Below are 16,966 nucleotides of genomic sequence, written 5' to 3' on the forward strand. Positions count from 1 at the left end.
AGAGCCGATATCTCACTTGTTTGAGATATTCGCTTCAGATTCTTTTCCTTGTGAGAACGGGAATGTCTGTCATCGACTCTAATCTCTCTTGTTGTGGGGCTGGCCCAATGCTGCCAGAAATTTCCGCTGCCACCAACATTCCAATCATAGGCTTGAAATTTAGACTCATAATAATCCATATATATATATATATATATTTGTAGAGACGATGTTAGAAGAATTCAGTTCAAGGAGGGACGGTTACGAAAAGGGAAGGAAGTCAAGGCCAGTACTGAGGATTGAAAATCCTGATAGAACGCAATTAAGGAAAATAAAGTTTTGTGACTTCGTGAATATGGATTCATCATAACCCCGGAAATACTAAGACCAATTCACACTGCAAATATTAAGACCATCCAAGAATTTAGACCTGCTTGTAAATCTACCAGTACTGATAATAAAAGATCATACTGTCCATTCTACCTGTCGTGTAATTGAAATGGACAAAATAATGGAAAACTACCCAAGAGGCTGAGAGATAAGTATGAATTTTCAATGATAATATCACGCCCTGGAAAGCAAAGACATGACTAATTAACTAGGGAAAGTGTTGTACTATTTTTTTCATCTTCTTTGAAAAGGTTCATATTGCTGATGGTTTTAGCGGTCAATTACTTGTGCCCATCACTCAGTAAAGTTAAAATATGAACAAAATAAGAGAATTACCCAATAGCTTTTCGCGCTTTGTAGCGGCTTAATTGGATTTTGTTGCGTTTGAATTTAATAATATGAATGATTATCTTGATCGGCATGCTCTTAGATTCATTGTGTTTTGTCTGGATACAAGTAGCAGTCTCAGAAAGCAAAGTGCAAAATGATGACTCCATCCTCCTGGTGATCCTGGGTATATATACCTCAAAACGCTTTTAAATACAAAATTCTTACCGTCATGACTTGGTAGAGTCATTTTGAAGGCAAAATAGGCAACAGCAAGATCTTCCCAAACTAGTAATTGTCTTGAATGAAGTATCCATAGTTTCTTAATCACCGCTATCATCTTCTTGTGCTTGATAAGCAAGGAATAGTGCTGCTTCATTTTCTGAAAGAAAGATATATATATATAAAGATCATGGTATGAAAAATACATATGAACACATACGTGTAAAGAGTCCATACATGGTGGAGAGTTATGACTACTTCGGCCAGCAATAGGATCTATCCCAGAAGTTTGAATTCCTGTCTTTAATTCCCTTAAATTGTGTCTTTCTTTTAGCAAGCAAAGAGCCGGCACCCAAATCAATAATAACATGACTTCTAATTACAAGATCTTATGACTGTTGATAAAGTTTTGGTCTGTGCTCCTCTTTTTCAAATCTATTCCTCTATACAAACGGGAGAACTTAAGATTCACTATTCTATTCATGATACAGGAACATATCATGTATCGTATTACTGTAGCAAAAAGCGGATTGGGTACTGTAGAAATTTTAAAAACTGTAGCAACCCAAAAAGCTAAAAAACATTACTGCAGCATTCAAAATCAGGATTACTGTAGTAAAAATGATATGTCGTGCTTTGCACGGTTTTCACGACTAGTTTACATTGAATATCAAAACTATAGGAGCAATCTTTTTCACCTCACATTTTCCCCCCATTCTTCTGAATAAAAAAATCAACATTATGAACAACTAATGCATGGACGCTATTTGACCATCAATGAGCATAACGATTAATATGTTTTATATGACGTTTGCTTAGACTAATAATTTTTTGAGGATGTTCAAGATTGGATGGAAATTTCCCAATAGCTGCTGAAACACCAAGTGAAGAATGTCAATGTCCTCAACCAAGTGCTCCACGAATCCGAATTGCCTTGTTAACCAGTGAGAACTATAAAGCTCAGCGCATATCATTTACTCAAGTATGTGAGAGAATACTTGGGCACAGATAAATCAAGTATTCTAATAATGTTGTCGACAGTTTTGACTCTCCCATCAGTAACTTCCGTCTTTAACAAGTGCATCTTCCAAACTGCGATACGGAAAAGGCTTCCAAACAAAATACTTCTCAACCCTTGTATATAAGAGAACATGTTTGGGGATAAAATACAGTAGCCAAAACATCCTGAAATGAAAAATATGGGACATTTCCTTTATGTTTTATATCAGCGTTGACCTTTCTTACAACACGAGTCTTTTGGAAGCATGGTCCACTCCAAGCATAGAAAAAGCTAGTAGGAAATCTGAATGTAGACAGAAATGGTCTACCAGTGTGATTACCAATATCTTCTAACCTGGCATGTATTGCTGAAAGTACAGTGGGAGCAAGGGAAATCTTTTTTCCAACCGCCATCAATGAAATCGTGGCAAATGTTTCAAGACAAATATAATGTGTGCGGCTTCAGAGCATAACAGACTTACAAAGCCACAATGAGAGAGATGCAGCAAGATAGGTGTCACAATAAGAGGGCATAAACTCGTGCATCAAACTCATCGAAAAAATAGTTTTTTTCTTAATCATTGATCAGGTGATCTTGAAGAACCTTTATAAAAGAACTTTACCCACTGATTGCAATAAATACGACTTTTGGCCCTTAATGAACTTTGTACCAAAGTCCATTACATAACTCAAAGAGGCTTTCAAGAAAAATGGATACATGAAAACTGATATGCATCTTTATTTGAAGGGATGAAGTCGTTATATATCTCACCCACAATGGGATATCTCCAAGTTTCTTTGTATTTGATATGATTCCGAAGCCATCGGTGCATAAGATTGATTGCACTCACGTGGTACATAATTACAAGAAGCTACATAAAGAAGGAATTAGAGTCTTAATTGGATTTAATTTGATTACAAATATGATTTTTTAGAAAGTAGGGAATTGTTAAGGAAAATAAGATATCTTTAGGAAGTAGGGAATTGTTTAGGAGTAGAAATTTGTTTACAAATAAATTTGTTTAGGAAGCCAAAACATAGGCTATTTAAGGTTGGTTAGGTATTAGGATTTTATTATCTTTTTGGTGATTGAAAACTTGGGAGAATTTTATCAATAAAATTAGGATTTCTTATTTTTAGAATTTTAGACTTGGTTCTTGGTGTTCTTAGGCTACATATCTACTTGATTTGTCAGTGATTACATAAAGATCTCATACTGCTTGCTTCGTCGGGGTGTAAAGTCAAGTTTGGGCTCCCATCCATTAGTGCATTCATTGAGAGAAGTCAATCATCAATAATGGTGGAAGGAGAGTCAACAACTACTGACAATCAAACTTTGTCAAATCAGAAGAGGCTTGATGATTTAGAGAAGGGATATGAAGAGAACATGAAACAAATTAGAGGTCTAGTGGAGGCAATCAAATAATTGACTTGGCCGATGGAGAAAGTGATCAACGATAAAGCACACAATGACGACAATGGTTGTTAGTGGCGGACACATGGGGGAGAAAGAGGCCAAGGATTCAATGATAGATGAGGTGCTGGGCAACAACCGTGATTGGCACCGATAGCGGGTGGTAGACTGAGCCGCGGTAGGCAGGCCAGTGGTATAACAACCCACGGCAGACCGAGCGATAGCCGACAGAGCTGTATCCAACAAAGCTGCAGTGGGCAGAGCCGCAAGGCCATGGTAGGCAACAGACAGAGTCGCAGGGTTATGGCAGGTAGCAACCAGAGCTATGATAGGCCACAGACTGTAGATAGCAGCGACAATCGACCGGAAGGGCTTTGGTAGTGCTCATGGTGGTGCGACAATTTAGGGGTATGGATATGACCGTTGGAGAGGTTATTAAGGGTGCATTCAGTCCGGATACGACTTGGGTATAATACTTACCATATCCATATCCTCTTACTCATCTCGGATATAGATACAAATGTGGATATACGTTGGTAAGGAAAATTCATATCCATATTCGCTAAAATAGGATACAGTTATGGATACATATGTGGGTATATAAGAGGATATGTATGCAGATACAAAATGGATATGAGAAAACATAGTTCATGTGATACAAAAGAGTTCATTCATATGTTCATTATAACAGAAAAGCTAAAAGAATAGACATCTTGATCATCAAAATGAACCACAAATCCATAATCTAATAATTAAAACTATTGTAAGAGTATGATTAATATGTATTCAGATATTTTGAATACAAATCCTGATATTTCACTATAAAATCATATCCGTAATCATATCATATAGATTTGAGTAACCATATCTGTAACAAACATGGACAATGAAAAATCAAACACAAAAATTTAGTAACAAAGACAAACTTTGCTTTATCAAACATCTTTTGCATCCTCGTAATTTTTAAATAGAGACAAAACACATCGCGCTTTGCATTATATGTCAGTCTTAGGTGAGCGCCTGAGGCGCCAAGCTCTTTAGGCGCCAAAAGGCGATCACCTTAGTAACCTTCATCACCTAGCAATATGCAAGGTGCCAAGTTACAAGAATAGCATATCGCCTTTAAAAGGCTACAAGCCTACAAATGGGTAATCTAATTCTATAATGGAGAGATACACCAATACTATACCGCCTTAGTAACCATCATCACCTAGCAATATGCAAGGTACTAAGTTACAAGAATAGCGACCTTTAAAACATTGCAAATGGGTAATCTAATTCTATAGTGGAGAGGTACACCAACACTATACTTAGATACTAATGGATAATCCAATTCTATAGTGGAGAGATACACCAATACTATACTTATACTTGGATACTATGCAATATAATTTGATAATGGAGATACATAGCTATCATATACTTACATGATATGGTAGATTGTGGATGTCTTCTAACATAGTCTTAGTGAACTACTAGCTTGGAGCAATGTGACAAATTGATTCAGAAATTCAAATTAATTTATTTTGTTTTCTACTTCTTACCTCCTACTAATCGTACTTCTCTCTTTTCTCACCCATTTTGTTTATGTATATTTTCCTGTCAGTATGGTGTAAGCCATGGGATGTACTAAGTGCATTGTGTTGTTTAGCTCAAACCACTATCAAAATTAAGTAGCCATTGCTGCACTTGAATTCTTTAGGTTTGCTATGTAAACGCAATCACTTCTTTGTAAGCAGTCAATGTGGGACTATTACACATTACAATGGGGCATCACAATCTAACTCTTACCCAGTTAGCCAAAAATCGTAGGTTTATGGCATATCACATTACAATGGGGCATCACAATCTAACTCTTACCCAGTTAGCCAAAAATCGTAGGTTTATGGCATATGCGAGATTTATCTTGCATGTGTCCTACAGGCTAACAATGGTGTGGCTGAGATATTAGTTATATACATAGGCAGGGGAGATAACTGCATTTTCTATCCGGATGTTCTCTAATATTGATACTATTTGTCTTCTTCGTGAATAAATAATCTAGGATTCAGAAAGTAACATTGCGACAAAGTTGATAAATGAGTACGATCAGGAGAGTTAATTTGTACGAAACCTGAACCTGTTTGAGGACTGTTAGCTTGAATGTAATCGCAAGATGTGGAACTAGGGATTTAGATCATTTTCAGTTACGGTTTCGCGAAGAGAGATTATTCTCTGACAGATGGTTCATTTCAAAAAAAAAAAAAAAAAGAAAAGAGAAGAAAGAAACGCTATTCTCCTATGAATTACACTCGATCCATATTTTACAAATCATAATCATCAACCACGAAATTGACCCATTTCGATTGAAAAAGTACTCTTCTACGTTATTATCTTTTTTTTTCCAGAAGCATCGCAGACGCCCCTAGTTGACAAGAAAACAAGATACCTGACATAAACAAGATACCATCCTCATCAAGATCAAGAACCCTCCACTGGATCCGCATTCTTCCGGAAGAACCCATCGATCCTTCGAGCCCCAGGCGGCAGCGGCTTCTCAACCCGATCCAGCTTGGCCCTCTTCTCCTTCGCCGGCGCCGTCTCCGCAGCGGCCGGGAGACAATCGAGAAGGAAGTCCGAGGTCGGCGCGTGCGATCGAACCGCAGATCGTAAATGATCGATCTTTATGATCCGCCTCTTCTTCCCGACGGCGGCGTCCCTCGCGCCCTCGGTGAGGGAGGCGAGGAAGAGGTCGGCGGAGATGGAGATCAGGTGGAGGGCTTCGGAGTTGATCTTGTTGATTTCTTGATCGATTTTTATGATTTTCTTTATTCTACCGGTTGGGAACGATGGGGTTAGGGCTGGAACTTCATCTTGGCTTGTATCCATTGATGTTGATGGAGGATTTCTAGGGTTTTGAGAGATGGGATCTACTTAGGGGAATTTTTTTTTTCGGTTTTTTGTTGGGGTGGTTTTAATCTTTTTTGTGTCGGTTTCCCGCTAAAAGAGTATGTTTCCCGCGAGAAGAATTTCTGTGCTTGTGGATTGGTTGGGCTGTGACTTGTGAGTGAAGTTGGGCCTGGAAGAAATTAGCTCTTTTTCAGCCCCTTTAAAATTAAAAGATAGAATCCACCCACTTCGTTAATTTGTGAGACGACAACGGCCAGCGCTCAAAACAGTGGCTAGTTATTTTCTCTTCAGGGTTGAAAATTTTTTGTTTATAAATTCATAATTTCCCCTGATTTATTTTTTGTACGCATCCACCTCCGAAACCACTCTTAAAATACGCATGAAGATTAACTTTTAAACCCATTTTTGAGTTAATAAGTTACCATACTGATGCCAAGTGGTTGCATCGGGTGTATCAGTAGTTATTGTATTTTTAGGGGTTTTAATAGTTTTTTTAATTTAAAGGCTTAATTTGTAATTTTTATATTTTTAGGGGGTTGTTTATAATTTTAAATTTTTAGGGTGCTATTTGTCATTGTTTCGGGTATTTTGAATTACAATTAGCACAGATTATAATTCAAAGGAAACTACAAGAAACAAGAAACAAGAAAATTTTATATTAGCTGGGTTCTTTTCCATGTGTCGATGGAGTGTCGTTCTTGTACTTCATTGACGATCTGACTAAAGTGTTGAGTTTTTACAGGTTAACGGTTATCAAAGCTCTTTTGAAGATGTCGTTCTTTTGAAGATCTCTTCTTCTTCTCTGACTCTCTCTGAAGTGACGTTTCTTCTTCCCGACTCCATCCGGACCGTCCGCAGTCCGCCATCTGCGCCTCCTCTGGCCGGCGACTCCGTCAAGGTTACAAGGTATATAAGTATATTTGAATAATTGAATATTTCTATAATTCTATACAGATAACAGACTATACTTAGTAACTTAGAATAGCATGATATCTTTGTTTCATCACTTCATGACCTAATAATACTTTTGCTTTTGTTATTGATTCTATACAGCAAGAATCTATGCATAACATTATTAACATACATGAATTAGTTGTATAAACAAAGTATGAATCTGTGCATAACATATATGAAATTACGAATATAGGAGGGCCCCTTTAAGATTTTTGTTCAAGTTTTTGCCTAGGGCCCCCGAATGCTCAGGACCGTAGGAGGGCCCCTTTAAGATTTTTGTTCAAGTTTTTGCCTAGGGCCCCCGAATGCTCAGGACCGGCCCTAAAGCCATGGGATGTACTAAGTGCAGTGTGTTGTTTAGCTCAAACCACTATCAAAATTAAGTAGCCATTGCTGCACTTGAATTCTTTAGGTTTGCTATGTAAACGCAATCACTTCTTTGTAAGCAGTCAATGTGGGACTATTACACATTACAATGGGGCATCACAATCTAACTCTTACCCAGTTAGCCAAAAATCGTAGGTTTATGGCATATCCGAGATTTATCTTGCCTGTGTCCTACAGGCTAACAATGGTGTGGCTGAGATATTAGTTACATACATAGGCAGGGGCGATAACTGCATTTTCTATCCGGATGTTCTCTAATATTGATACTATTTGTCTTCTTCGTGAATAGATAATCTAGGATTCAGAAAGTAACATTGCGACAAAGTTGATAAATGAGTACGATCAGGAGAGTTAATTTGTACGAAACCTGAACCTGTTTGAGGACTGTTAGCTTGAATGTAATCGCAAGATGTGGAACTAGGGATTTAGATCATTTTCAGTTACGGTTTCGCGAAGAGAGATTATTCTCTGACAGATGGTTCATTTCAAAAAAAAAAAAAAATAGAAAAGAGAAGAAAGAAACGCTATTCTCCTATGAATTACACTCGATCCATATTTTACAAATCATAATCATCAACCACGAAATTGACCCATTTCGATTGAAAAAGTACTCTTCTACGTTATTATCTTTTTTTTCCAGAAGCATCGCAGACGCCCCTAGTTGACAAGAAAACAAGATACCTGACATAAACAGATAGCCATACCATCCTCATCAAGATCAAGAACCCTCCACTGGATCCGCATTCTTCCGGAAGAACCCATCGATCCTTCGAGCCCCAGGCGGCAGCGGCTTCTCAACCCGATCCAGCTTGGCCCTCTTCTCCTTCGCCGGCGCCGTCTCCGCAGCGGTCGGGAGACAATCGAGAAGGAAGTCCGAGGTCGGCGCGTGCGATCGAACCGCAGATCGTAAATGATCGATCTTTATGATCCGCCTCTTCTTCCCGACGGCGGCGTCCCTCGCGCCCTCGGTGAGGGAGGCGAGGAAGAGGTCGGCGGAGATGGAGATCAGGTGGAGGGCTTCGGAGTTGATCTTGTTGATTTCTTGATCGATTTTTATGATTTTCTTTATTCTACCGGTTGGGAACGATGGGGTTAGGGCTGGAACTTCATCTTGGCTTGTATCCATTGATGTTGATGGAGGATTTCTAGGGTTTTGAGAGATGGGATCTACTTAGGGGAATTTTTTTTTTCGGTTTTTTGTTGGGGTGGTTTTAATCTTTTTTGTGTCGGTTTCCCGCTAAAAGAGTATGTTTCCCGCGAGAAGAATTTCTGTGCTTGTGGATTGGTTGGGCTGTGACTTGTGAGTGAAGTTGGGCCTGGAAGAAATTAGCTCTTTTTCAGCCCCTTTAAAATTAAAAGATAGAATCCACCCACTTCGTTAATTTGTGAGACGACAACGGCCAGCGCTCAAAACAGTGGCTAGTTATTTTCTCTTCAGGGTTGAAAATTTTTTGTTTATAAATTCATAATTTCCCCTGATTTATTTTTTGTACGCATCCACCTCCGAAACCACTCTTAAAATACGCATGAAGATTAACTTTTAAACCCATTTTTGAGTTAATAAGTTACCATACTGATGCCAAGTGGTTGCATCGGGTGTATCAGTAGTTACACGTGGGTCTAAGTTGATAAATGTGAAGTAGCTAACTTGGATTTTAAGGTAGTTGAGCTTCAAAATATTTGGGTATGGATATTCTAGATTTAAAAGGTACGAATGGATTTTTTTTTAAAGTTAGTATTATATTTGTTTGCCTTTAAAATTGTTAACTTTATGCACGTTTTAAAAATTGTATTTTTAGGGGTTTTAATAGTTTTTTTAATTTAAAGGCTTAATTTGTAATTTTTATATTTTTAGGGGGTTGTTTATAATTTTAAATTTTTAGGGTGTTATTTGTCATTGTTTCGGGTATTTTGAATTACAATTAGCACAGATTATAATTCAAAGGAAACTACAAGAAACAAGAAACAAGAAAATTTTATATTAGCTGGGTTCTTTTCCATGTGTCGATGGAGTGTCGTTCTTGTACTTCATTGACGATCTGACTAAAGTGTTGAGTTTTTACAGGTTAACGGTTATCAAAGCTCTTTTGAAGATGTCGTTCTTTTGAAGATCTCTTCTTCTTCTCTGACTCTCTCTGAAGTGACGTTTCTTCTTCCCGACTCCATCCGGACCGTCCGCATTATATTAGCTGGGTTCTTTTCCATGTGTCGATGGAGTGTCGTTCTTGTACTTCATTGACGATCTGACTATAGTGTTGAGTTTTTACAGGTTAACGGTTATCAAAGCTCTTTTGAAGATGTCGAAATCTTCTCTGGATAAAGAGAAACTAACTATCAAGATCGTTACATCCAAGACCCTTAGCTCAATGCCGAGTGCGGATACCAAATGCCCCCATAAAAATGAGCAATCTCCTCTCATCTTATAGGGAGAGGAAGGGTAGGGGGAGCTAGTGGCCATTAATTACGGATTAAGTAGCTATTAATTTAGAAGATAATGGGGAGAACCATTTTATAAAAATAGCTCTTGAAATATACAATGGTGAGGTTTACCTAAAACAGTCGAAGATGAAGCTTGCTGAGTAGCTTTGGGCGAAGCTCGATGAGTAGCTTTTAGGCGAAGCTTGCTGAGCAACTTTGGACGAAGTTTGTTCTAGCAAACTTTGCTAGAACGTAGGGAACCCACTTCCCACGTGGGTCCTTTAGGCGAAGTTCACGTGAGGCTTAGGCGAACTTTACTATCGTTTGGGTAGGCTTTGTCATGGGCTTGTAGTTGGGCCCATATGAAGTGTTTAGCCCATGAGCATTCACTTCTTGGACTTAGGCTGAGCGTTGATCCAGGGTAGAGCATATTTAACCATCAACAATTATTTTTTATTTTTATATTATTATTTTTTAATTTCATATTTTTCAAATGTTTGCTTGAATTTGTAGGTTTTTATGAGATTATTTGTATTTTTCAAATTCTAAGTGGGGTTGTTTGTAGTTTTAGATATATTTAAGGGCTTTTGTAATTTTAGATTTTTGGGGGAGGGGAGGTGTCATTTATAATTTTAGAAAATTATGGTCTTTTTTAAAAATTTTAGATTTTTAGAATTTTTTTTGTTGGTAACTTTTGAATTTTCTGCGTGTTGTTTGTTATTATAGATTTTAGGAAGCCATTTTAATTTTCATACTTTTAGGGTTTTTCAAAAGGTTAGCTTGTAAATAAGACATTATGGCCGTTATATGCTAAAAGTTAAAATATTTAGGGGCATTTCTAAAATTCTCTAACTTACTGGGGGTGTGGTTAGAGCTGCAAACATTTTGTGGTTTAGTGCTAAATGCCTAAAGTTATGGAAAATTTATTGAAATTTAGTGTTGCAAGGATCATCATCTTGTAATCCTTACATTTGACTCATTGAAATGTGAAAGTCGTCAATTTGTAACTCTCGTCTGTTATCGTGAAAGTCATCAGATTATAATTTTTATCAGTCCTTTATGAGGATCAACTATCTGTAGTAATTTTTAGACAGCCTACAGTGTCTTTGTACTGTTTAGTAGACTCTTATATTCTTAGTGATTCATTATTCTTATTTCAGTTTATCATATGTATTCTCTTTTCGTCTGTTAGGACATACTTATTGATACTATTAGATATCTCTTCTTTGCTTTGTATTCCTTGTCATCTCACCTTTGTTATATCTGCTTGTACCTTTACTTCTTTGTACTTGACATCTGCTAGAGTGATAGTAACAGTGACAATGAAACATGTTTATGCACAGTGTTGGGTGTATGACAGATTTGATCTCTAGGTTCACCTTGGACTGTAGCCATATGTGAAAACATGGACGTCACACCTGAGAAAGCCAGACAACATCTAATTAACCATGCTTGTAGAGATTAGACACTTTCTGAGTCCTCACTTTTGGAACTCTATGTGTCCTTATTCAGGTGCCATCTCAGCCTCTAAACGGACCTACATATAGGATGACACTTGAAGCTCCACTAGCCCCTATCACGGATCACCTCGTGGCACGTTTCTAACTTGTTCTCGAAGATTTGCTCAAGCTTAGCCTTCTTGGCCAAAAGAAACTCTACCAACAGGCAGAGAATGCGGGTCTTCTCCATTGAATTGTCCTCTACCAGGACTAACTCTTGTTGAAGCCACTTGATCTCGGCCTCTTTATCGAAAGATAACTCTGATCGAGTAGATAGAGACTTAGACATGGAGAAGATGAAGATAGTAGAGACTAGATGGAAAGGGAGAGGGGAGCGCTATTTATATGCTTTCCAAAATAACTTCTCCAGAACAAAATTCATTTCTCACATAAAGTGACTAGACCTAACAAAGAGGATAAAAGATAGCCTAAATCTTAGTGTATCTGGCAAATCTTTCTAAGTGTTTGACTGTCAAGAGAGATCTTAGCTGCAAATCATGGTGTAGATCTAAAGACAACAGTCTCATTCATCCTCGCCAATTACTAAACTTAACCAAAATACTTAAAATTGGGTGAACTCTGCAAACTCATGGCTAAATGAACATCGCTAAATAGAAGTACGCTTTCGGTTAAGTCAAGGAGAAGTGAGTTTCATTCCAAACACTGAATTGGATGAATACAAATGCTTGAATATAAATGCTATTAAGCATCTGACAAAGATGAACCCATTAGAAAGGAAACTATATTTAACAGTACAACTTTGTCGACTAAGTAGTTAAATGAAGAAAAGTTTCAACTTAAGCGAGACAACTCAAGTTATTGTCAATAGTACACCTCTGACTATTACCTAAGGCATTTCGATCACCGTTACATGTCAACAACATGATCTAAAAAACTTTAGATGGCATCTTATAGATGGATAAAATATACTCCCTCCTAGATCAACACTCATGTTCAAATCCAAGAAGTAAACGCTAATGGGCAAAACACTTCATATGGGCTCAATCACAAGCCCATGACGAAGATCACCCGAACCATTGCAAAGCTTGCCCAAATCTCACGTGAACTTCACCTAAAAGATCCATGTGAGTCATGTCATCTGCATGCTAAGGAAAGTAGGTTGCCTATGTTCTGGCAAGGTTCCCTAGAACGAACTTCGCCCATGACCGCTTAGCAAGCTTTTCCCAAGACCGTTACTAGTGAACTTCAACTATTTTTGTGAAAACACTTCTCCCCTATTATCTTCTAAATTAATAGACACTAAATCCATATTTAAGGGCCAATAACTCTCTCTCTCTCTCTCTCTCTCTCTCTCCCTCCCTCCCTGAAAGGGGTCAGAAGTATACTCACCACCGTTGTCGGATCACAACGTCTTGATCTTTCTCCCAGTCTGCAGTTCCAATTTCTTCTTTCACTCCAAAAACAAATCTAGGACTTCACTCTTCTTCGTCATGGTGTACACCCAACAACGCCTAGAATAGTCATCTACAAAAGTGACGAACCAATGTCTACCACCAAGTGATGCAGTCTTGGTGGGACCCCAAACGTCTGTGTGCACGTAGTCCAGGATGCCCCTCGTCTGATGAATGGCAGTCCCGAACTTCACCTTCGTCTTCTTGCCAAGAACACAGTGCTCACAGAACTCAATCTTCCCACTCTTGGCTCCCTTCAATAGCCCCTGCTTGCACAATGCCTGCAGTGACTTTTCACCTGTGTGCCCCAATCTATAGTCTCTCTCTCTCTCTCTCTCTCTCTCTCTCTCTCTCTCTCTCTCTCTCTCACAGCCTCAACCTTTGCTTATTTTTTGATATTTGGGAATTTAGCAAATCAGAATAACTATCTACTTGAAGACTTTAACATTTTCAAAAAAGCCTTGACAATCTTCTACTAGTAGAAGACTTAACGCTTTAGTCAGCCCATCAATGGAGTACGAGATCGATGCTTAATCGGTACATGGAAAAGAACCCAGCTATAAATAAAAATTTCCCATTCTTCTTAAAATTATATTCTTAAGTCAATTATAATATTAAGACCAAAACACTTATAAATAAGAATGATTTGTGGTATATACTATTTTTGAGGGTTAATTTTAGTCAATGTAAAATTTTAGGGTAATGCCATTATCAAATTTAAGTGCAAAAAATCAAAATGTTTCTGGTATTTTTTAAAATTATCAAACTTATTAAGGATTTAATAGAGTTGCAACCATTTTGGGAGTTTAGTGTTCAATTCTAAGTTATGAGAGGTTTATTGAAATTTAGTTTTAAAAATAATTAAAGAGGGCACAACATTTTTTAGATTTTTTAATTGTGGATAGTTACAATTTATTTAGAATTAACAAAAAAGTTTAATTATTAAAAATTTCCACATTTTTATGGATTGAATTTTTTAATTATGGATATGAATATTTTACTTTCAATGGGAAGTCTAAGGAAAATATAATCAGTTGGGTCATATTCTAATAGGATGGCGAATTCTTGGTCTTTTTTCATATCAATTTTGTTTAAAAGATTTTACCTTTAAAGTTTTTGAATATATATATATTATTATATATATATATATATTATATATATATATATATATATATATATTATATATATATATATATATATATATATATACTCTCTCTCTCTCTCTCTCTCTCTCTATAAAAGTGTGATATTGGGAGAAACTTTTCATAATCAAAATTACTCTTAATCCTTTTGAATATTATATTCAATATTATATATTTATATATATATATTATATATATATATATATATATATATATATATATATTTATATATATATATATATATATATAAATATATATATATATAATATATATATATATATATATATATATATAGTGTGTGTGTATGATAAAGAAGGATTTATTTATTATTTGAGTAGTCTTAAGTAAGGAAAATGCTAGAAGGTTTTGATGCCCGGAAAACAATATTTAACAGAGTATTAATCATTGCACTGCTTTCTATTGACAGGATGATAAAAGTTTTAAGTGTGGCTGAAGGAAGGAGACCGAAATTCCATTTTTTCCCCCATCATTAGGCATCAATGAGAAGAAAAAAAAAGTACAATATTGAGAAGCTTTTAGGAAGAGATGGCTTGTTAAAGAGCGACGAGATCAGTATAAGTAATTAGCCCCTGGGCCAACTGGATGTTGATGAATGTCTGGAGCCTATTTCGAATCGTAAATCGCTGCGTATGAATGAACAATTACGCAAGGTGATGGACGATATTGACATTCGCAGAGCAGTTTTTGAGATGCACCCAAACAAGACTCCTTGTCCAAACGAGATCAGTATAAGTAATTAGCCCCTTGCGTAATTGTTCATTCATACGCAAGGTGTCTTGACTCTAAAATGTTGCAATCCTCAGGTTGTTTCAGACTGTAGACCTGTCAGCCTCTGAAATGTGACTTATGAGATTATTACAAAAGTAGTGGCTAATAGGTTCGAGTCTATTCTCCCCATAATTGTTCCACCATATGATGACAGAGTGCATCTGTGCCAGGTCGATTAATTACGGATAATGTAATTAATTGTTGCATTTGAATCCTTCCATTACTTAAAGCATACAAGGACTGGGAATGTGGGAGCAATGGTGGTAAAGATCGATATGAGCAAAGCGTGTATCGAAGGTTTTATGGCCCTTCTTAACAAACCTGACGAGGATGGCCTTATTCAGGGTGTAGCAGTAAGCAGTCGAAGCCGAAGTGCATCTCACTTACTTTTTTGTAGATGATAGTGTATTTTTTCTTATGAGCAATGCTGGAGGAATGTAATAAATTGAAAGAAATATTAAGGTTATATGAGTGCGCCTCAGGTCAGAAGGTGAACATGGGGAAATCATCTATTTTCTTTAGCAAAAATGTTTCCTATGTAATGAGAAGGTCCATACGAAGTTGCACTAGTATACAAGCAGTGATGCATAATGTCTTGGAGTACCTCTATTTTGGAAAGAAGCAAGAGGAGCATGTTTGAAAGCATGAAAGATCTGTGGAGAAGAACTTGGAAAAAGCAGATTTTTGTGTTGCGCGCAGCGGAAATTTCGGCAGCACTTCGACAGCACAACAAGAGAGTCAGATCGCAATAAGAATTCCCGTCTCACCAAGGAGACAAGAATCTGAAGCGGATATCTCAACCAAGTGAGATATCGGCTCTTCCTCTTATCAGTTCTAGGACTAACCTGTCGAGGGATCCTAAAAAGCTATTACAAATCACACAAAGGCAGTACAACCAATTTTTACGTGGTTCGGCAAATTGCCTACGTCCACGGGGCAAGGAGGGGGAAGATCTACTAATAGAGGGAGAGATTACAACTAGGGTTTACAATTACTCTCAACCTAAACCCTCAAACAAACTCTCTTAAATCCCTCACAAACTCTCTCTACAAAAGGATGCAAAAACCCAACTTTGCTTCTATCTTTGCACTCCTATGGCCGCCACAAAATCACGTGTTTGCTTCTGTTCTGCAGCCGAAAAGTTTGCAGCCGCCAAACTTCCTCACACACGCCCGAAGCCGCACAAACCCCTTGCACCAAAAACCTAAGGAGAAATTTACAATGATATTTATATGCAGCTGAAGTCGGGTGGCTGAAGTCGGGTGGGCCTTTTTTTGTTCGTTCTCTTCATTGCTTTCACGTGGGTGTGGCCCCCACAATCACAATTCTCCACCTCGGCGAAGTTTTCTCAAAACTGAGCTAACATCAAAGCAACCAAATGTCCCACTTGTTATGTCCAGTACGGACTCAATCCACAACAAGTCGAGAACCCAAACGAGAGTCCAAACAATCTCACCCCCATCAACTAATCCAAACCGGCTGCATCTAAAAGACTGCCTACGTATCCTCTTGCCCAAGGAATCAAGCCAAACGTAGTTCACCCAAATGGCCGACAACGGCCTCAACAATTACGAATGTGCAACAAGTTTCGACAATGATCAAACTTGTTGCTCGGAACCACCTTAGTGAGCATATCTGCCGGATTATCCTTCGTGTGGACTTTCATAATTTCCACATCGCCATCTTCAAGAACATCTCGAACGAAGTGATAACGAACGTCAATGTGCTTTGTCCGCGCATGAAAAACCTGATTCTTCGCCAAATAGATAGCACTCATGCTATCACAATGAATAGTGACAGACCGTTGCGATATACCAAGTTCCTCCAAAAGTCCTCGAAGCCAAATAGCCTCCTTCACAGCCTCCGTAACTGCCATATACTCTGCCTCCGTCGTAGATAAAGCCACCGTCGACTGTAAGGTGCATCTCTAACACACCGGCGCACGAGTCAAAGTAAACACATACCCTATCGTAGACCGACGTTTATCCAAATCCCCGGCATAATCCGAATCAACATAACCAATGCACAATTGCCCACCTTTAGTGTCCCGCTCATAAACCAAACCAACATTGAGCGTACCTCGAATGTACCTCAAAATCCATTTCACGGCGTCCCAATGACCCACTCCTGGATCATGCATGTATC

At 37.8% G+C, this 16,966-nt stretch overlaps 1 protein-coding gene across 1 annotated transcript; it reads right to left on the reverse strand.

Annotated features, from left to right (window-relative positions):
• LOC109827522 (dr1-associated corepressor homolog) lies at positions 5,585 to 6,299 on the reverse strand. Its single transcript, XM_020394536.1, has one exon. The coding sequence runs from the start codon at positions 6,197 to 6,199 to the stop codon at positions 5,792 to 5,794; it is 408 nt and encodes a 135-aa protein (XP_020250125.1). The 5' UTR covers positions 6,200 to 6,299; the 3' UTR covers positions 5,585 to 5,791.

The sequence above is a fragment of the Asparagus officinalis genome, chromosome 1 (assembly GCF_001876935.1).
Source record: "Asparagus officinalis chromosome 1, Aspof.V1, whole genome shotgun sequence".
Lineage (NCBI taxonomy): Eukaryota > Viridiplantae > Streptophyta > Magnoliopsida > Asparagales > Asparagaceae > Asparagus > Asparagus officinalis.

Coding starts and splice junctions, on each gene's coding strand:
- LOC109827522 (XM_020394536.1), bottom strand. CDS start 6,199: ATGGATACAAGCCAAGATGAAGTTCCAGCCCTAACCCCATCGTTCCCA.